Source organism: Phoca vitulina, unplaced genomic scaffold (genome assembly GCF_004348235.1).
Source record: "Phoca vitulina isolate PV1807 unplaced genomic scaffold, GSC_HSeal_1.0 scaffold85, whole genome shotgun sequence".
NCBI classification, from domain to species: domain Eukaryota; kingdom Metazoa; phylum Chordata; class Mammalia; order Carnivora; family Phocidae; genus Phoca; species Phoca vitulina.
The window spans coordinates 177242-199511 of NW_022589788.1; the positions used below are offsets into that span (position 1 = coordinate 177242).

Sequence of the window (22270 nt, forward strand, 5' to 3'; positions counted from 1 at the left end):
ATGCACTCTGTTATATTTCCGTAAAACACTTGCCTTCTCCCCTGTCCCAAACCTACCTACGTCATATCTCAGTTTTGCTGCTTAGCTCACACGGCCCCAGTGTCTGCTCTGTTTGCTGATGGGGTGCTTGCCAGCCCTGAGGCTGGCGCTCTGAATGGGATGTTGGGTCTAAGTGGTGCGCATGGACGTTTTCGTCTCATGCCTGATCCCGGAGGCGGGGGGGGGGGGGGAGCAGTCTTTCACCCCTGAGTGTGACATCGGCCGTGGGACCCTGTACGTGCCTGCGTCATTGAGGAGGAGCTGAGAGCTCCAGGGAAGGACACTGGCTCATGCCCAGTGTACCATTGCGTTTCTCACTCCCCTGGACTCTCTCAGCATCCTAGTTACACCAGGATTATAACTTGTAATTTTTACAAAAAATGAGATCATGCTACACAATCTGCCTTTTTCACGACGACGTATTGTGGTGCTTGCTCCACATCAAAAATATGACCTTGGGGCACCTGGGGGCCTCATTCGGTTGCGCGTTGGACTCTTGATTTCGGCTCAGGTCGTGATCTCGGGGTTGTGGGATCGAGCCCTGCGTCAGGCTCCACGCTCAGTGGGGAGTCTGCTTCAGATTCTTTCCCTTTCCCTCTCTCTCTGCCCCTCCCCGCACTCACACGTGCACTCTCTCTCTCTGAAATAAATCTTTAAAAAATGTGACCTGTATCTTTTTTTTTTTTTTTTAAGTAGGCTCCACACCCAGCATGGAGCCCAGTGTGGGGTTTGAACTCACAACAAGACCTGAGCTGAGATCAAGAGTCGGACACTTAACCGACTGAGCCACCCAGGCGCCCCTGATCTGTATCATGTTTAATGGCTGCACGGTATCCCAGGGTAGCAAGTAAATTAGAGTCGTCTCACATGTTGACTCTGTCAGTAGTGGGTAGTATCTTGCTTGCAGTGTTGAGAAGGGTTCTGAGGCTCTCTTGGCCTCGCCCTCTGGCTGGCCCAGCCCCCGTGCCTAAGCTGTTTCTAGCCCTCCAGTACTGTGAGTAAGGCTCCCGCGACTGTGTGCACCCCTCTCTCCTTATGCACTAGTGTGGTTATTGCTTTAGGGTAGATCACCAGCAGAATTTGGGGGCCAGCGGTTAAGTGTTTAAATAGTTTTATTTATTTTATTTTTTATTTATTTTTTTTTTTATTTGCGAGAGAGAGAATGAGAGAGAGCACTAGAGGGAGGAGGGTCAGAGAGAGAAGCAGACTCCCTGCTGAGCAGGGAGCCCGATGTGGTACTTGATCCCAGGACTCCAGGATCATGACCTGAGCCGAAGGCAGTCGCTCAACCAACTGAGCCACCCAGGCGCCCCAGTGTTTAAATAGTTTTAAATAGCAAATTACCTTGCTGAAAATTTACCCCAAGTAACATCTGTATGCTGGTATCTTCCTGACATGGAGTATTGTTATTTTCAATCTTCTTTTCCTTCTGATAGGTGAAAAATTTTTATTGAGAATTAAAACAAGGTATTTGAAGCTGCCTCATTTCCACGTTAGGTGAGCATTCTCTCGCACTGACCGGTGGGACCGCAATGTCGTCCTTGGAGAACCTGGTGGGAATGGTCTCGCACCATCAAGCAGTACATTTCACACGTTTATTCTGAGCTAGCTTTTATATGATTATTAGATTTCTTTCCAAGCTGATCCCAAATTTCGCAGACCAGTCTTCTGGTTTGGCACTTGGCCGTATCTGGTCCCGGCGCCCCATCCGTCTGTAGGCCAGCAGTGCTGTCCCTTCCGTTCTGAGGGGCGGCCACTTTCTGCCTGAGCCTGTTGCCCCTGCATCCGCACGCTCCTGCGGGATCGTGCATGCGAAGCGTCGGTGTAGGTCCAGGATGTGACCAAGACGTATTCCCGGCCCTGGAGCTCGGGAGCACGGGGGAAGACAAACGTGCAGGGAAGAAGTGCAACGAAGTGTTACGGGGTCAGGTACGCATGAGTATCTTTCATAGTGTGATTTGTAGGTTATTAGCTTGAGCAACTTGGGTTTAAATTTTCTTCGCTACCTGCCGCGTGGCCCTGAGCAACGACTAGTACCTCCGTTGCCCGGTGTACGCTTCGGAGTAGCGGTCAGTAGCCGCCTTGTCGGAATCGGTGTTCAGCCTGCCGCTCCTGCCGTCTCACGGCCCGGCCCCCACTCTGCGGGCAGCCAGCGGTGCCCGGCCTGCCGACCGCGGGGAGCAAGCGGACTGACCTCGCTTCTGACGAGGAGACCGGAGGGCAGGGTGGTGGCCTGGCCTCTCTTCCGAGGGAGCCTTCCTGGGGCGGAGGGGCGGCGCCGCTGCCTCCCCAGGATTCAGCGAGCTGTGATGGCTCGCCACAGACACCAGGGGGCACTCTGCACCCGCCGCCGGGCACCCCTGGGTGGCCGTGGGTAGCTGTGACAGGGCACGGTGCCTCAGCCGCACTCCGGTTTCTGAGCTGTGACGTGCGCGGGTGGTGCCAGAAAGCCTGAGTCCGTCACTGAGCAGCCTGTGGTCCGTGGGTCACGTTTGCTGTGCCCCGTGCTGAGAATGGCGGTCTGGGGGGGGGCCTGCGGCTGCGGTCAGGGCTCTGTGCGTCTGCCAGTGCCGCGGGTCTCAGCCTAGTGCCGGCGCTGCCCTGCTCTGAGGTTCTGAGGGGGGCAGTCCGGATCATCTCCTCAGTAGTGGCAGCCGTCGAAACCCCCGATCCAGATCTGTTGTTTTCTTCACATGACATTTGTGAACAGAATTTTCATGTGATTCACTGCCTTCTTAAGATTAAGAGTGTATATTCATTTTTAATAGCGGAAATGAGAAAACAGAGGGAATTCTACCACAAGTTAGGCATGGAAGTGCCTGGAGATATCAAGGGGGAGACCTGTTCTGCAAAACAGCACCTAGATCCCCATCGGAACGGTGAGTGGGCTTTGTGGTGAGCCCCTTTCTCAGGACACCCTGTGCCCCCTCCACAGTTCGTAGTACAGTCTGGGAACGGACGTTCTCCGTCGCTTCTGGGGCAGAGCTGAGAAATGGGCCAGAGACAGAGGGGGCCCCGAAAGTACCTGGAGGTGGGGTGCGGTGCAGGTGGGCCTCCTGAGACTTCCCTTTAGTTTTGTCTGCCCTGCTTCAGTGTAAAATTAGTTTGTACATATTACAACAAATTACTCAAATATTTCATGCCATGGTGTTTTTCTAGTAACCACAGGGGTTCCTGAGAGGTTTCTAGACCGCCCTGTGTATTTCTAACAATGTTAGAGGAAAGGAGAGGTCCTGTCTGGCCCCTAGGAAAGGCAGGATCTGTGTGCTGCACCCCTGCGGAGGGAGAGGGAGGCATTTGGGGGCTATTTGGGAAGCCAGGGATCTTGTCTGTTGAAACCCTTACTTACAACGGGGTCTTCATTTTAAAGGTGGTGTTGGAGCGGTAAAGACTAGGAGCCCTGCAATGCCTAGTTGGTAGTTGCTGTGTTAAGCGTTGAGTAGTACTGGGTGCGGGGGGGGTGGTTTCTGTGCCCCTTTCCCCGGCCCGTCAGCCTTTGCCGGCTGTGCCCTCCCACACACACTCGCAGACCAGGTACAACTGACGTCAGCTTCCTGGGACCCCCGCACTTGAAGGAACAAGGTGCTCTAACGGGTGCTCTGTAGACCAGCTCTCCCTGATTTCGTATCCTTTTGAAGGTGCAACTGTCTTATTTGAATGAATTTTTATAGCATTTTGAGTATGCTGTACAGTTAAAAAAAATAATGGTTTAACATTCTGGATTTCGTAATACAGTATCTTCTGTTTTTGCTCAAAGGTGAAACCAAAGCAGATGACAGTTCGAACAAAGAAGCAGCAGAAGAGAAGCAGGAAGAGGACAATGACTACCACAGAAGTGACGAGCAGGTAGATGATGCTTCCATACGTGCGCTGCAGTGGGCTTCAGAAAACTAACTCTCCCCTGGGGTGTTTCCTCCATTTAAAAAGAAAAGGCCGAGTAGCCAGGAAAGTAGACACGTTAAAATGTCAACACTTCTCTGTAGTTTTTCCTTCTTTACCTTTTCTTTTCAATTGCCAAAGTAATATATGCTCACTATAAAACATTTTAAATATAAAAAAATTAAAGTCTACCCTCTCCACACCACTCCCCAGGTGGGATAATTCAGTGCCAGGCATGATTCTGTGCACGTGCACTTATTACATCAAAGAAGGTACAGTCCAGTCATGTATTAAAGGACAAGAAACAATGCAACATTGAGGAATCTGTGTATATACGCCACTTAAAAAAGGAGAAGTAAACAATCACAGAGATGCTGTAAAAGCGTTTGATCCAATCCCATACCCGTGTCTACCGAGCTTTTTCATAGAGTATCCTAACTTGAAAGCTCTCGCAGTCATCATACCAAAATTAGAATCATCACCTCATTAATAAGAGAGACAAGAAAGTGCACATTATCAGCTGTTACTCAGCATGGTTCTGAAGAGTCCGGGCACACACTGAGGACACAGACCGAGAAGAGATATGTGTGTGTGTGACAGAGCAGAACGCGGTCCCTCTCGTGTCAGACCGTTGTCTGACGTAACCTGAGACCGTCAACGGGGACACTGGTAGAACGTGTCGCTCGTTAGGGAATAAGGTTAGTAATCTCAGGCGTGGGGGGGCCTTATTCACATGACTAATAAAAACTTAGAAATATTCTAACAAGAATTGTGTGAGGCTAAATGAAGCCACTGAAACCGTATGGAAGAACATAAGAGAAAAACCTGAATAATCGGGTGTTAAGTTATTTTTAAAAAGATTTATTTAAGGGCACCTGGGTGGCTCAGTCGTTAAGCGTCTGCCTTCGGCTCAGGTCATGATCCCAGGGTCCTGGGATCGAGCCCCACATTGGGCTCCCTGCTCAGAGGGAAGCCTGCTTCTCCCTCTCCCACTCCCCCTGCTTGTGTTCCCTCTCTTGCTGTGTCTCTCTCTGTCAAATAAATAAATTAAAAAGATTTATTTATTTATTTGAGAGAGAGTGTGCATGCAGGGGTGGAGGGAGGGCCAGAGGGACAGGGAGAATCTCAAGCAGACTCTGGTATCTCACAACCCACGAGATCAGGACCTGAGCTGAAACCAAGAGTCGGACACCTAACCAACTGAGCCACCAGGCGCCCTAGTAGTTATTTAGGTTTAACAAAAGGTAGTATGGGTTTCTGTGGGCTTTTTGCTTATACTGCTGGTTTATCCCATCTTCCCCTTTTGTGGAGTCTGTTTCCTCTGGGGGGGCGGGCATCCCTCTTCATTTCTTTTCAGAGAGGGTGTGTGCGTCATGGACTTTGAGTCCCTCCATGTGTCCCATGCATGTCTGCATGATAACGTGGTTGGGTATCGAATTCTAAATTCGGAGTAACTTTGAAGACAAACCCTTCCTTCTCCTGTCACTCAGATGACTAGACTGAATTGTGCACTTTTCACACCAAGCATCAGCAGAAGAAAAAGAAAAACAGCTAAGAGAAGTCTGAGCCCCCAAATCCGAGTCCGCCAGCGGGCCGGAGTCCTCAGGCTCAGACGCTGACGCTCGATGCTTGTCAGAGTTTACTGCCCTTGAGCCGTGGCTGGGCTGCAGCCCTCGGTCTTTGTTCAGCAGAGAATTGGAGTGTCTGGTGCTATTCTGAATTTATTCCTCATGGAGCACTGTGACGTTTCGGTCAGCTGGGAGTGTTGCTCAGACACCCTGATGGCTCAGCACCCTGCCCTCCCGCTGCCCCCACTGCCCCGGGCCCTGGTCCCACCCTTGTCCAGAGCAACTTTCTCTCTGCCCGTGGGACATGAGCGCGCCCACCCTGGACTGCTGCCAGGTGGGCCTGGAGTAAAGGGCAGATTCTGGAGCACTGCTGAGTCACTAAAGCAAACATAAGAAAATTAGCATATACACTTACTTTTAAGAACAATTTGACCCTCCTATAAGGCCCACATTCTGCCTGCTTTTGAGCAAATGGGCTGTCCAGTGTTCCCAGAGGTGCCCTTGACCCGTGGGGTCCCTGCACGAACAGCCACAGGAGGGCTTAGTGAGAGCTTTGAACTGTCGGGCAGCGTGGCCACATCCCTACTCGCTGCTCACTTGGGGAGCTCGTGCTGAGCCCAGGACAGCTGGGCGTGGTGTCCAGGCCCCAGAGAGGAGGAGCCAGGCCAGTCTGTAGATGCCTGCCCTCCCAGGTTTGTGGGATGTGGGATGCGGCATGCGCCTGTGCGATGCTGGTGGCTGGGGGTGCAGCCTCAGCCCTGTGGGACAGTGGGGTGGGGGGGTTGGCACCATCCCGCAAACCCCAAGCACCCACCCTGTCTGGGCCCCGACCCCCTCCGAGCTGGTGAGCAGGGGGGAGGCAGGCAGCCATCTGCAAGGGAAGATGTGCAGGTCAGGGAGCTCCAGGTGTATCAGGAGGGAGGAGGGTGGGGTGGAGCAGGGCCTCGCAGCAGGGCCTGCCGAGGAGGGAGGAGGCAGTGAGTGTGGAGCCCTGCGGCGGAGCGGGTACGGCCCGCCTACGGGGCAGAAGGCTCAGCTCGGGGAGGCCAGGGCTCCCCAGATGGGAAGGCAACCAGGCAGCCTCTGTGGCTCGGGCAGTGGGGTGGCATGGGGTGGCCAGAGTTTGGCTTGGGACATGCGTGAAAGTGAGCCTATGGGACACACTGGGGACCTGGGGAGGACACAGGGCTTGGGGCTCTTACACCCCGTGAACAGAGAACTGTGTGCTAGGCTGGATTGCTGAGCTTATGTTTACATGTGTGCGTAGCCATAAACCATAGGAAACAGAACATATGTCTTTCTACAACTGACTTTTTTCAGTCACAGTTATATTTCTGAGAATCTGGGATTCTGGCATAATGTCACCACGTAGTGTTGCTGTGTGCTGTGTGCACAGGCAGGACGGCACCGTGTCATGGCTCACTGACCTTTCTGTCTGGCGTCCTAGTCACTCTGGTGCTCAGACACTTGAGGGGCTGACTGGCATGGCTCTCCGGGTCTCCTTGGGCACGTCCCCAACAGGACTCGCTGTTCCCAGACGTGATGCCTCGTCGTCGTCCTCATTCCTGTCTTCGTGTGTGTACCACTGGTGTTGAGTGTCTTTCCAAATGTTTCAGTTCTCTTGGTGCCTCCACTCTTTATCAAATTACTTATTCTGTCATGGACTTTGTGTACTGGGTAGTCTGACATTCCCTCACCGTGCACGGCCTCGAGGCTCTCCTTTCGTATTTCAGGAAATTTCCCCACCGCAAGGTCATAAGAATGTTCTCCTATGTTTTCTTGTAAAATATCTTAAAGTTTTACTTTTTACAGGGAGGTTATAAGCCACCAGCAGGTGATTTGTGTGTAGCTGGAGGGGAGGTCAAGTCTCTTCCTCCCAGGTTGACCAGTTGGCTCATCAGCATCGGCTAATAGGCCCTCCTCACCTGGCTGATTAGAATCTTACCACGTGCAGGTTTCCACCCGTGCTTGGGTCGGTTCTGTTCTGTTCCACTGCTGTTGTCTCCCTTATGCCAAAACCACACGGAACTTACCGAGTTACAATTATTTAATTATTTTACCTGTTAAGCTGTGGTTTCTGATGGGGCATAGACCCCCTTACTTTTCTTCTTCAAAATCGTCTTGACTAATCATGCCCCTTTGCTCTTCCAAATAAAAATTAGAAGCCAACCTGCCACACTCCCTGAGCGATCTAGATGGAACTGGGCGTCCTGCCCCCAAGCTCACCTGCCTGCAGGGGTCCCCTCTCCTCGTCAGTTTCTGTTTCGCTTACAGACGGTTCATTTCATCTGCGCCCTTGAGTGGTGACTTCTCTGCTCACCTTCTGCCGAGCTTTGCAGGCACAGTGGCCTCATCTGGAGGACTACCTGCTGCTCCCTCCTGGTGCCTCCCCCACATCTGTGTGGTGTAGGTTTCCTTTATTTCTTTTGCTTCCTAAATTTGAGAGTTTAAGTCCTCCATCATTTTGATCCTTAGTCGTTATTTCTTAAATTTACCTTTCCCTTGTTCTCCCTTCTTCCTCCAGAATTTCTGTTACATGTGTGTTAGACTCCTCAGTCTGTTACCCCTTTACCTTTTCTTTGTTTTGTTATTTTAATTGCCATCTTGCTGTCTGTACTTCTTTTAGGTAATTTCCTCAAGTTGATCTTTCATGAAACTGGTCTGTCTTCTGCTGAGACTAATCTGTGGTTCAGCCACCCACTGAGTTTTTACAAATTGTATTTGGTTATCTTTTATACCTCCCTGTTTTTTATTCATAGTGTATTTTGTTTTTAATTCCTTCTTTTTATCTCTAGTAATTTTAGACCTACATATTTCAGTTAATTCCTCTATTTTTTTTTTTTTTTGGAGAGAGAGAACGTGCAGGCAGTGGGAAGGGGCAGAGGGAGAGGGAGAATCCCGAGCAGGATCCATGCTCAGCGCAGAGCCCGACACAGGGCTCAGTCTCAGGACCCTGAGATCATGACCTGAGCTGAAATCAGGAGTCGGCCACTCATCCGACGAAGCCACCCAGGCATCCCTCCTTTGTTAATTCTTTTATCAGAATTTTGTGGGGTCTGATTGTGCCATTTTTTGTGGCTGCTACTGGAGAATTATTCATTCATGAGTGCTGTGTCGAGCAGGTCCTTCCTTTTGCATCTGCCAGGCACCCCCTGGTCCAAAATCGCTTTTAGTTAGTTATGTTGAGGTTCCTTGTCACACACCGTGTTCTGTGACTCCACTGAATTGTTGGTTGTCCAAGAGGTAACTGAACTTTCAAACTTTGTGCCTTTGCTTATGGTTTTCTCCTGAGCCCAGAGTCCTTTCTTCTCTAGTGCCTTTGCCGTCCTGTTCCAAGGCCAGGCCTCCTGCTGCTTCCTTCATGAGGCCTTCCTCGGTGCATCCATGCAGAGCCGGGGGCACGGCCTCTGCGGGCTGTATGTCCTTCCTCATCATGCCCGCAGAGCACTCATCACAGCCTGTGGGGGTGGCAGTCTGCGTCCGTTTCCCTCCGAGACAGTGCCGTGTGTACAATGAGTAAATAATTCTCAGATTTACTTTGAAGTACTATGTTGATAAGACAGGATTAACACTGTTAGATTATATTTCACAAAAGGTAAACAGAGATTTTAGGATAACGTGTATAAAATGAGTAAAGTAAAACCCTTTTCCACAGTGTTGAAGTCAAAGCAGATTCTGATCTCACCAGGTCAGCGTGTGGCATTTCCCGGAGTGAGGAGGCCTCCGAGAGAGCCTCCGAGCGCCGCGCGGTGGCCCTGCTGGCTGCCAGCCGTCCCTGTCTCTTCCAGGTGAGCATCTGCCTGGAGTGTAACAGCAGCAAACTGCGGGGCTTGAAACGCAAGTGGATCCGCTGCTCGGCCCAGGCAACCGTGCTGCACCTGAAGAAGTTCATCGCCAAAAAGCTTAACCTCTCATCTTTCAATGAGGTAATAGTTGTACCGCAAATGGAAACTGTAACAAATCGTTTCTCATTTGTGAAAGTGATGCTTCTAAAGTTCTTTGGGTTTTTTTGTTTTTACATCTTTGTTTGGAGATTTCAAATGAGAAGAAAAAAAAATCTCGGTTTGTTTTGCGTGCTCCCAGATAGCGTGATGGGACATGGTGGTGAAGAGAGTGGAGGGAGGGCTAGATGTGAGCACGGGGAGCCCCCTTAACAGGAGGGGAAGCTGGTGGGGTGGCAGGGAGGCTGAGATGTAGAACAGGCTTTCCTTGCGAAGAGAAACTCTGTTCTTTAATTTCACAAATGGATGGATGATTGGCTGGGCTGGGTATGGGGTGAAACAGGTGGGCAGGTAGATAGGTGAGATACTTTCAGGTACTTTGTGGTAAATGATGGGAATTAAATGAAAGCCAGCAGCCCTGGTATGCACACGGGGTTGGTGGACGGAAACCGGGGTGAGTATCTCGGCTCAGACGTCGCTGGGGAGCCCTCCTGAGGTGGCAGTGCTTATGCTAAGATGTTGGGATGAGGTGAATATATTTTGCATGTGGGACAGATGTGGATTTGAGGGACCAGAAGGCAGACCATAGTGGGTTAAATGGTGACCCCCACCAAAAGATGTGTCCATTTCCTAACCCCCAGAACATGTGAATATGACTTTATTAGAAAAAAGGTCTTTGTCAATGTGTCAAGAATCTTGAAATGAAGAGATCATCCTGGATCATCCAGCTGGGCCCTAAATTCAGTGACAAAGTCCTTATAAGAGGAGGGCAGACACAAATTGCCTCAGTAGATTTTAAAAGATAGATATCTTACAAAGTGTCTTCTCTGACTACAGCAGCATGAAGTTAGAAATCAATAACAAAAGGAAAACTGGAAAGTTCACAAAACTGTGGAAATTAAATAACATACTTTTTAAAAAAGATTTTATTTATTTATTTGAGAGAGAGAGAACACAAGCAGGGGGAGCAGCAGAAGGAGAGGGAGAAGCAAACTCCCCGCTGAGCAGGGAGCCTGATATGGGACTCGATCCCAGGACCCTGGAATCATGACCTGAGCCAAAGGCAGACACTTAACCCACTGAGCCACCCAGTCGCCCCTAAACAACACAGTTAAACAACTAATGGATCCAAGAGAAATTGGAAAGTACTTCGAGACAAATGAAAATACAACTTACCAAAACCTGTGGGATACAGCAAAAGCTATGCGAAGGAGGAAATTTATGCTATAAATACTTACATTAAAAACAAAGATCTCATCAGCAACCTAAATTTACAACTTGAAAAACTAGAAAAAGAACAAAGCTAGCAGAAGAAGTAAATAATAAAGATTAAAGCAGAGATAAGTGGAATAGAAAACAGAAAAACGAGAGAGAAATTCAGCAGTTCTTTGAAAAGATCAACAAAATTGACGGGGGCGCCTGGGTGGCTCAGTTGGTTAAGCCTCTGACTCTTTATTTCGGCATGGGATGTGATCTCAGGGTCATGGAACCGAGCCACGGGTCGGGCTCTAAGCTCAGCTCAGTCTGCTTGTCCCTCGCCCCACCCCCACCCGTGCATGTTCTCACTCTCTCTCAAATAAATAAATAAAATCTTTAAAAACCATATTTTTTAAAAAACCATAAAATTTGACAACCAAAAATTTGACCAATGGATTAAGGAAAAAGACAAATTACTAAAATCTAAAATGAAAGCAGAGGCATTGTTACTGATTCTACAGAAATAAAAAGGATTGTCATAACTTAGATAAATGGACAAATTCCTGGAAACACAGAACCTACCAAGACTACATCACAGAGACACAGAAAGTCTGACTAGACCTACGACTAGTAAGGAGACTGAATCAGTAATCAAAAATGTCCCAACAGAGCAAAGCCCTGGACCTGACGGCTTCACAGGTGAATTCTACCAAACATTTAAAGAAGAATTAACACCAGTCCTTCCCAAACTTTTCCCAAAAATTGAAGGGGAGAAAAACTTCCCAACTCATTCTGTGGGGCCAGCCTTACCCTGATACCAAAGTCAGACAGAGACACTGTAAGAAAAGAAAACTATAGACCAACATCCATGATGAACACGGATGCAAAAATCCTCAACGAAATACTAGCAAACAGAATTCAGCAGCATATTAAAAGGATTATATACCACAACCAAGTGGGTATTCCTGAAATGGAAGTGTGGTTCAACATACAAAAATTGATCGATATAATATGTCACACCAACAGAATGGAGAGGGAAACCACATGATCATCTCAACCTGATGTAGGTCTGCAAAGCATTTGACAAAATTCAATACCCTTTCATAATTAAAAAAAAAAACAAACTAGGAATAGAAGATACATGAAAATAAAATAAAAGCCATATATGAAAACCCACTACAAGTATCAGACTCATTGGTGAAAGACTTAAAGCATTTCCTCTAAGATCAGGAACAAGGTGGGGATGCTACTTTCACCACTTCTATCCAACATGGTACTGGATGTTCTAGCCAGAGAATTAGGGGAGAAAAATAAATAAAACACATCCAAATTGGAAAGGAAGAATTAAAATTTATCTCTGTTTGCAGATGATATGATCTTACATATAGAAAATCCCAAAGATGACACACACACACACGTTAGAACTAAAAAATAAATTCAGCAAGGTAGCAGGACACAAAACCAACACAAAAATCAGCTGCATTTCTGTACATTAGCAATGAATAATCGGAAATTATTAAAAAAAATTCAATTTACAATTGCATCAAAAAGAATAAAATACTTAGGAATTAACTTAACCAAGGAAGTGAAAGACTTGCACAATGAAAACTACAAAAATTGCTGAAAGGAATTAAAGAAGGCATAAGTAAATGGGAACACATCCCAAGTGGATGGATTAGAAGACTTAATGTTGCTAAATGTTAATACTACCTAAGCTGTCTATAGTCAAAGCAATCCCTATCAAAATCCCCATGATGTTTTTTGCAGAAATTTAAAAACCCATCCTAAATTTTATGAAATCTCACAGGACCCTGAGTAGCCAAAACAATCTTGAGAAAGAACAAAACTGGAGGACCCTCACTTCCTAATTTCAAACCTTTTACTATAAAGCTGCGCTTATAAAAAAAGTGTGATATTGGCATAAAGACAGACATCAAGATCAATGGAGTTGAATAGAGAGCCCAGAAATGAACCCTCATATATGTGGTCACTTGATGTTCAACAAAGGTGCCAAGGCCACTTAATGGGGAAAGAATAGTCTTTTCTTTTTTTTTTTTTTAAGATTTTATTTATTTATTTGACAGAGAGAGACCCAGTGAGAGAGGGAACACAAGCAGGGGGAGTGGGAGAGGGAGAAGCAGGCTTCCCATGGAGCAGGGAGCCCGATGCGGGGCTCGATCCCAGGACCCCGGGATCACGACCTGAGCCGGAGGCAGACGCTTAACGACTGAGCCACCCAGGTGCCCCAAGAATAGTCTTTTCAACTGCACATCCCCATGCAAAAGATTGACATCAGATTCCTACCTCACACCATATGCAGAAATTAACTTAGATTAGATCAAAGACCTAAATGTCAGACCTAAAACAGTAAAGTTCTTAGAAGAAAACATAGGACAAAAGCTTCATGACACTGGGTTTGGCAGTGATTTCTTGGATAGGGCAGCAAAGTCACAGTCAACAAAATAAAAAAAAAAATAGACAAACTGGACATTCTGAATGAAAAAATTTTGTACAGAATGTGAGAAATTATTTGCAACCATACATCTGATAAGGGATTACTATCCAGAATATATAGAGAACTTCTAAAACATAGCATAAAAGAAACCAAACAACCTGATTTAAAAATGGGCAAAGGGCTTAGACATTTCTCCAAAGAAGACACATACAGCCAATAGGCATGAAAGGATGCTCAGTGTCACTGTTGTTAGGGAAATGAATGCAAATCAAAACTACAGTGAGAACCACCTCATACCTATTAGGATGGCTACTATTAAAAACTGAGTAAATAACAAGAAAATAAAAGATGGCGAGGACGTGGGGAAACGAAACCTGTGCGGGGGCGGGGAGGGGGGCGATGGGGTGTAAAATGGTGCAGCCGCCGTGGAAAACACTGTGGAGGGTCCTCAAAACACTAAGCACAGAATGAGCCCATGGCCCAGCCATTCCACGTCTGGGTGTGTTCCACGGAGAACGGAGAGCAGGGTCTCAATGAGATGCTGGCACCCCCGTGTTCACGGCAGCATTATGCACAGCAGCTGGGACAGGGAAGCACCCCAGTGCCCGTGGACAGGTGGACAGATGGACGGATGGATGGATGGACGGACGGACAGAAGGAAAGATGGATGGACAGACGACAGGTAGATGGACAGATGGGTGGACGGACAGATGGAAGGATGGATGGACAGATAGATGATGGACAGATGGATGAATGGACAGACGGATGGATGGATAGATGGATGGACAGACGATAGACGGATGGATGGAAAGATGGATGGACAGACGACAGATGTATGGACAGATGGAAGGATGGATGGATGGATAGATGATGGACAGACGGATGGATGGATAGATGGATGGACAGACAGAAGGATGGACAGACGATAGATGGATGGACGGATAGATGGATGGACAGATGGAAAGATGGATGGACGGATGGACGAATGGATGGATTGATGGATGGATGGATGGAAAGACAGATGGACAGAAGGATGGATGGATGGATGGACGGACGGTTGGACAGATGAACAAAACAGACAACAATCCACACGATGGAGTGTTATTCGGCCTTAAACAGGGAGGAGATGCTGACACCGGCCACCACCTGGGTGAACCCTGAGGACACTGGGCTCAGTGACATGAGCCAGCCACAAAGGGGCAACACTGGATGGTCCCACTTCCGTGAGTCCCCAGAGGAGTCAGATCATAGAGACAGAAAGTGGATGGTGGGTGTCGGGGGGCTGGGGACGGGGAGAGATGGGGAGCTAGTGTTTCTTGGGGGCAGTTTGGGAAGATGAACAAGTTCTGGAGGTGGAGGGTGAATGAATTCACAATCAGCATTGTGAATGTGCCTGATGCCACTGAACTGCCCACTTAAAATGGTTACAATGGTACATTTTATGTGTATTTTACCACATTTAAAAAAAACAAAAACAAAAAGAAATGAACTGTTGATACACACGAAGAGAGGCAGAAGGAGGTCTGAGACGCAGAACTAGTGGAAAGCCGTGAGGACAGAAGAGGCCGGAGGGATGGGCCTATGGGCTTTCAGGCAGGACTCTATAATCGGTTAAGTTGAGGGTGTGGTTTCAGGGCAGCTGGTGTGTTTGGTGGGGCTGCTAGGGGAGCAGGGCTCGGGGCTGTGCACTGGGTGGACGGCCTCTGGGGACAGGCTCCTGTGGCCACTGCCTGTGCATAGTGGAAGGTGAACTAAGAGGTCAGGGCCCCAAGTCAGGGTTGGGGTCCGTGGCGTGTGCTGCCATTTGGAGCCCAGGGTCAAGGTGAGGTCATCCAGAGGGTCGGCGTGGGTGAGGGTGAGGGGCCTGCCTGGGGGAGGTGGGGTTCGGTGTCAGGCAGTCTTCTTGGAGCCAGCCCCACGTGGCCCCTTGTGTGCCCCGCTGCCCAGCCCTCCTGCAGATGCAGGGGCCTCTTCTCCTTGTCCTGAGGGAGAAGTTTAAAAGACCATCTGAGTCAACATCATTTGTCATCAGGGAAACAGATTAAACAATGAGCTGCTACTCCAGAACAGCCGAAATCCAGAGCTCTGACCACCACATGCTGGTGAGGATGCGGAGCAACAGGAACTCCCGTCCACAGCTGGTGGGAGACAACTTGGCAGTTTCTTCCAAAACTAAATACAGTCTCACCGTGCGGTCCAGCAATCCTGCTCCGTGGTGTTCACCCGCATTAACTGAAACCTTACGTCCACACCAGAACCTGCACACGGATGTTTATAGCAGCTTCATTCATAGTCGCCAAAACCTGGAAACAACCAAGACGTCCTTCAGTGTGTGAGTGGATAAATTAACCGTGCTGCACCCAGACAATGGACTATCACTCATGCTCACGAGAAACGAGCGCCCAAGCCGTGAAAAGACACGGAGGACCCTTAAATGCACATTACTGAGGGAAAGACGCAATAGGATTCCAGCCGTGGGACATCCCGGAAAAGGCAGAACCACAGAGACAGCACCAAGATGGGCACTTGTCAGGGGTTGGGGGAGGAGGGTGAGCAGGTGGAGCACGGGGGACGTGGGGGCCGGGGAGCAACTCTGGGTGGTGCTGCGGTGTTGGGCACCTGTCCTGATTCCCGTGTCCAAACCCACAGAATGTGCACCACCAGGGGGGGCCCTGCGGCCATCTGTGGACTCTGGGTGAGGATGACATGTCCGTGGAGGCCCGTCCACCGTAACAGATGTCCCATCCCAGTGCAGATGTGGGTAGTGGGGGGACGGGGGCACACGGGAGATCTCTCTCTGAACCTCCCTCTCAGTGTTGCTCTCACCCTCAAACTGCTCTAAAAATAGTCTTTTTAAAAAAGAAAGGAAAAAGACCATCTGAAGAACCCATTTCCTTTTTCCACTGAGGTAAGAGGGACAAACTTGGCCAAGAGTGGACTGAGGTGGGGAGACGGTTGCCGTGGGGTGACCGCAGCCGAGGGCCCTGGGGGGGCGGGGCATGGTGGGTGTGGACCCCTCAGGCCTCAGGTGGGTTGGGGCGGGGCCTTCCGAGCACTCCCCACCCGGGCCGCCTGGAAACAGGACACGTCACCGCAGGCGACTGACGTAGCTGGCACAGCCCGGAGGTCAGGGGTGCCAAGCGCCGTGCCCTTGGCGCCCTGACTGAACCCTTCTTCTCCCGCCAGCTGGACATTTTATGCAACGAGGAAATCCTGGGCAAGGACCACACGCTCAAATTTGTGGTTGTCACGAGGTGGAGATTCAAGGTAAGACTGTGAAGGTTGGATTGTTTGATTGTCAGATCGGTTACAAATGGCAGCTACTTGTCTGCATGTTTTCAACCAAGAGCTTAGAAGGAACTGTCACGGGACTGTTGAGAAAGGCAGTCATTCTGAAATGATCAGTGCCCCAGCCACACGGGGCCCTTGGGTGAGCACTGCCCTCCTGGCCAAGGTGACCCCCCCATGCAGGACGCAGATGGCAGGACCCCGAGTGCTTGAGCGGCAGCCCGGAGAAGGGGGTGAAAGCCGAGGGGACCGGGCGGGGCAGCAGGTGTGCGCAGGCCCCGGGGCACCTGGGCCCCAGGGAGGGCGGCCGTCGTGACGGGCGCCCTGCTCTGCCTTTGTCTTACAGAAGGCCCCGCTCCTGCTGCACTACAGACCCAAGATGGACCTGCTCTGAGCTCGGCCCCGGGCCGGGCCCCGCTGCCCCGCCGTGTCACCTGCGGTGTGGTGGGGACCAGATTTCTGAATAGAGAGTATTTATAACTTTTGTATGAGAGAATTCACACTCAGCAAGACACTACCAGCACCGCGGTTACAAGACGACGGGACACTTCACAGCCTCAGCGGCCGAAGGGCGCCCCTCAGACCAGATGGTAAGCAGTGGCCACGCGACCTGTGCCTGCTCTCCAGGCCTTGAAGATCTGGTCCTGTCTGTTTCGTTTATGAATTAGGGTTCACGATAAGCCTCAAAAATACTTGTACGTTTACTGAACCCTTCCTAAGTTATTGAAAAATATCTCTTCATGGTGAATGACAATATTTATGTTGCCTTTAGCTTCCTGAAGACTTAGAAGGTATATAAAGGGTTAATTTAAAAGCATTCCATTAATACTATGAGTTAGCCACAGTATTTAATTTTCCACGTTAGGAACCATGAAAAGCCGACAGCTCCCTGCCTCGCCCCCTGCCTGGCCCGTCACTCTGGGCTCCGAGGCTGCACTGGGGCCAGTGGCCCTGAGGCGAGGGAGGGGCTCCACCCCCCGCTGCTCCCCGGACACGGCCGGGGCTCCGCAGGGTAGACCAGAGGTGGCTTGGCCGGCTTAATGCTGGTTTGCAGAGCCATTCATGTTCTTAAACATCACTGGTATTAAATAGGGCTCTGATGGTTCAGGGCTGCCACTTAAATTCCCTACTTAATTCTTTCCCATGTTCATCGTGCTGAAGAGAGGGGGTGGCATTGTCGGGGGGTTTTCCTGAGAAGGCACCGTGGGTCGGAGGAGGGCAGGTGCCCCGGGCGTGCAGACTGCGGTTCCCAGCACGGCCGCCCACGCCCTCCCGTGGCAGCTCTGCCCTGCGTCTGCCGCCCACGCCTGAGGCCGCTGTCAGGGGGAGGCGCACCCTCCCGGGAGCAGAGGAGTCTGCTGGTTGCATTTTCAGTTCCTTAATGACCTGAAATGCCAGTCGCAGGCAGCACACTCTTTGTTAACCCCTTTCTCCTCCCACATGTTAATATTTTTGTGGAATTAGTGAATAAACTCTGCCAGCACATAAGTATTTGTCCCTTTAAAAGAGTAACTCGGAATGTGTAAAGGCAGGAGGAGAAAGCAGCCGTTTTCCGGGGCCGTGAAAGTGTTGTCCTGGGGTTCTGTGTCCGTCCTTGTCCTCTCCATCCGCACCGTCCGTTTGTCCATGAGCTCTGGGTTCCTCCCCCTTCTCAGTCACCCCCCAGGTGGCCGCCAGCACCGGTGTCCGTGACCGCCCACCTCCTTTGTTCATGGAGTATGTCACCGTCCTGACTAGGATTTCTTCTCACACTTGCTTTGAAAGTTATGGTTGGGTTTCCTCTGCTTCCTCTTCCATATACGTAAGACCTAATCTTGGTGACAAGAAAAGCATTCAAATTAATCGAATCCAAGTGACTCTAATGTAAGGCCTTTTAGAAACCTAAAAACAAGTTCTGTTAGGAATTGGTCAACATTCACCTCTCACTGAAGCCCATTAACTCCCAGTACTGTTTGCCGTGTTCGGTTCGCTAAGCTTGCTATTCATCCAAATCATGTCTTAGAGTTACTCCACAGGTTTAATGAGTAGATGTGTATGAGTAAATATTACCTGTCTACCTCAGCATACACATTACTGCTGCCGCGCTCTGCAGCCGCTCGTGCAGTGCGGTTTTAGGTGTAGCGTTGGAACTTGGGTATTTTCCTGGGTGGTGGAGGAGGGGAGGGTTCAACAGTGTAAGCATCCAAATTCAAACAAAATCAGCTCACAGTTCAGATTAGACTGAGTATCGCTGTAATAATCTCATAATATATATTTGTAACTTTGTAGCTATCTTTGAAATCACTTGAATTTGCTATGGTGCTAAGTGGACGCGTTTCGATACACAGAGAGGTGGAGATAGTCGGAGCCTGGCTAACACCACCGGCTGGCTGCTGACCCTCCTGTGACCCCCTTTTGTAATCGTGTTAACCTGACAAAACCTCAGCAGCAGACGTACCTATTTTTCTAAGATTCCTCATGCAGACTGTCTTCACTGCAGGACGGCCCCGGGGACCCCCTGCCCCTCGGCTGACAGGAACCCAGAGCCTGTGTCCCAGGGCAGCTTCCGTGGTCCCTTCCCCACTGGCACGCTTTCATTTCACTTCAAAAGGCTGAGTTTCATTTTTTCCAGCATGAAAGCCAGGATCAGTTTCTTTCTTAACAGACGGAGTTCCTGTGACGTGGTTTTCACGACTGTTTACGCTGGTAACACAAGTCCTGTTCAGTTACCTTCCTGCATCACCGTCACCGCGGTGGGACCTGCTACCCAGCACGCGGTCTCACTAAATGCAGTTTTCATGAAGATAGAAAATTCAGATAGAATATATAATATTGAATTTAAGATTTGGGGGGTTAAAAAAAAGAAAACTTAACTTTATAAAATTATTTATTCTATTTTAAGCCTTCTATCATATTTTCCCATCCAATTGTTTGGTTTCCGTGGTCCAGCTTTATTTACAGGCATATAAAATGAAATTGTGACATGTTTTGCAAGCTTCTTCTTTTTACTTTGAGTAGCTTTTAATTTGTACGTTTTTGTTTTATATAGATGAAGAGCATTGTTTATGCTTTTGTGCAATAGGTTCCAAGATGCATTTATTAGACATCTGTTTAAATTGTAATGTCGCATCTCTTCTAAATCGAAAGGGAATGTTGGTGGAATTTCAAAATATGTACATTCAGCTATTTGGTTTTCTCTTTTCCCTGTTGTTATAAGAATGCTGTTTGGGGATGTGTGTGTGTGTGTGTGTGTGTGTGTGTGTGTGCGCGCGCGCCCTGCGCGAGAGTATTTTAGGGTGCGTGACCGGGCAGGCAGCCGTGAGGTGGTGAAGTGGTGTGTGGCCGCCCTGGGTCTCCTGTTTCAGACCCTGCGCGCTCACAGCCCTGGATGCACCACCGTGTCGACCACGCCTGGGACGGCCCTACACCCCCCCCACCGGCGGCGAGCCCTCTGGGGCGCGCAGATCTGGTGCCTCCTTGTGGTGAAGTCTTGAGAAATCCATTTCATTGTCTCCTCAGAGCACACAGGAGGGCATTTGACAGCAATTTAAAATGTGTCATTGGATTGAATGTTCTAGGAACGAGCCAGCTGATTTTCACTTTATACGTGAATATTAGATACGTTCTCAAGACGTTGAAAGTAAACAGCGCAGATAGCTAAATCAGAACAAATCCAGTTTCTCTGTTTCCTCAGGAAATCATTCACAGCCCACCACATCACGTGGGACCCTAGCCTGATAAGCCAGTGTGCTCGTTTGCCTTGGTATTTAAACAAACTGCGTAAGTTGGGATGAGTAGATTAGAAAACCATTACTCAAACTAGCCATAATCTTCACAAAGATTCTGTCCCTGCCAGCCGCCAGCCCACCAAGGAGGCTCTGCCCGGGCAACCACCCCCACCCCCACCCCCACCCCCACCCCCGCCTGCGTCCGCGGTTCACCACGTCCGTGAGCGCGTCTGAAGGATGGACTGAAGTTTGAGTGTCCCCTAAAATGTGTGTAGCATTAGTGTAAATGTCTATTCTGACAACTTAATTGGGTCTAAGAAAACCATTTTTCCTCAAATGACGTAGGGTCCAGGGGTGTGAGCCGCCATTAGCCTGATCGTCACACGTGTCGCGGTTTATTGAGATGACAACGCAGATACATATTTTTGACTGTTTAATTTGAAAGTTTACATTTTTTATGCTTTGTGTTGGTGTGTAATTTTTGTACTATTGGTGGCTAGTTTTTGTCTAAAATCTTTTTTGGAATATTGCTTAAATGTTTTGATTTTATGATAGTGAAGCTTGTACTCAGTGTTTTGCCAATTAATATTATATGCTTGTAATAAAAGCAAAAGAAAAACTTACCTAAAATTCTTTAAATTCTTTAAAATTTATAATCTAAAATATTTCATTTTGGGGGGTTTTTTTTAGGTTTTTTTTATATATAATGTAAAATACTTGTGAGAGCCTAAGATAGTGTAATGGAAAATACCACACCCCACACACCGTTCTCTGCTTCACCCTGTCCTGAGCCTGCACAGGTTAAGTGGCTTATCATTCTACTCCACACAGCCCTCGGATCTGCACAACTTCAGTGAATCTGGTTCAGTGTTTGGTACCAAAGGTTTGGCGGGAATATGTGTAACGTCCGCGCCACTCATCTGTTGGCTTGGAGGGAGAACTCACTTTGGTTTAGAGCTCCATGTGCCAATGAAAATACTGTTAAAAAAAGAACCTGCTAGTCCCCGTGGTGGGTGGACTGACAGTATTTTACTTCCCTGTTAGGATATTAGTCAGGGTTCTCTAGAGGGCAGAAGCGGCAAAAGATACATGCATATACCTATCTGTGTATGTTGTCATGAGCACGCTAAGGAGCACACGCGGGCTGTGTTTTCCCAAAACATCAGCTTTATTCAGTTGTAAAGCAAGATAAAAGCAGGTTTAGGATTCCAAACTCAATGACATTTCACTACACATTTTATTTGGCTTCATATACCTCACACAAACCAGAGTACATTAAAAAAAAAATGACACAACAAACAAGATACAAGGGGATAAGATGTTAACAAACCAAACGCAAAGTCAGCCTGTGAGCGAGCGGTTGGGATGAAGACTTGGTCCAGTGCAGGTCAGCTCTCTGTGCATAAAGTGCTTATTATGTCCAGGCCGGGGCGGGGGGCGGGGTGCTCTGCCCTGGTCAGAGGTTTTGGTGGCAGTCGCCTTTCTGATACAGTCAGACATGAAAGGGTCATCATCTGGAGAGTCGACACTGGCTGCAAAAGTTTGCCGGTTCACGCGAATCTTCTGTGCCTTCAGTTTTCGATGATGGTGAAGAGAGCAACTGAACCTGTATGGGTTTGCATGCGGAACATAAGGTTTTCTTTCTCTAGAAGTAGGATTGCTGGATCATATGCTGAGTGTACATTTAACTTTATGAGAAGCTGCCCTCGTTTGCATTTCTGACAGCAAGGTATCCGACACCCTTGAACTGTCAGTGTCCTCCCTGATTTTAGCCCCTTCATAGGCGTGCAGGAGGATCTCACTGTGGTTTGAGTTTGCATTTCCCTGGTGGCTGTTGATGTTGAACATCTCATTTGCATGTCTGCCATTACATCATCTACGATGCATCTTTTGCCCACTTTTTAATTGAGGGGTTTTTTTTTCTCATTTTTGAGTTTTGACAGTTCTTTATATATCCCGGATACAAGTCCTAAGTTGGATGTGTGGTTTGTAAAAATGTCTCCCAGTCTTCAGCTTGTGTTTTCATTCTCTTGACGTTGTCTTTGGCAGGGCAAACGTTTTTCATTTTGATGAGGTCCAATTTGTCAGTATTTTTCTTTCATGGATTATTTCATGGATTATGCTTTTGGTGTCATTTCTAAACTCTGCTTGATGCCCGGTCAGGAATATATTTTTCTGTTTTCTTGCAAACATTTT

The 22270-nt window shown here is 48.6% G+C and overlaps 1 protein-coding gene across 5 annotated transcripts in view; it reads left to right on the plus strand.

The window, feature by feature from the left end:
• PCGF3 (polycomb group ring finger 3) overlaps nucleotides 1–20668 on the plus strand; it is a 53097-nt gene extending 32429 nt beyond the window's left edge. For all 5 annotated transcript variants that reach the window (XM_032395479.1, XM_032395481.1, XM_032395480.1 and 2 more), the window contains 5 exons: nucleotides 2808–2918; nucleotides 3797–3885; nucleotides 9275–9412; nucleotides 16266–16346; nucleotides 16714–20668. In XM_032395479.1, coding sequence (XP_032251370.1) covers nucleotides 2808–2918; nucleotides 3797–3885; nucleotides 9275–9412; nucleotides 16266–16346; nucleotides 16714–16761 — 467 coding nt within the window. In that variant the 3' untranslated portion in view covers nucleotides 16762–20668. The remainder of the gene's footprint in view (nucleotides 1–2807; nucleotides 2919–3796; nucleotides 3886–9274; nucleotides 9413–16265; nucleotides 16347–16713) is intronic.
• Nucleotides 20669–22270: the final 1602 nt, after the last annotated feature.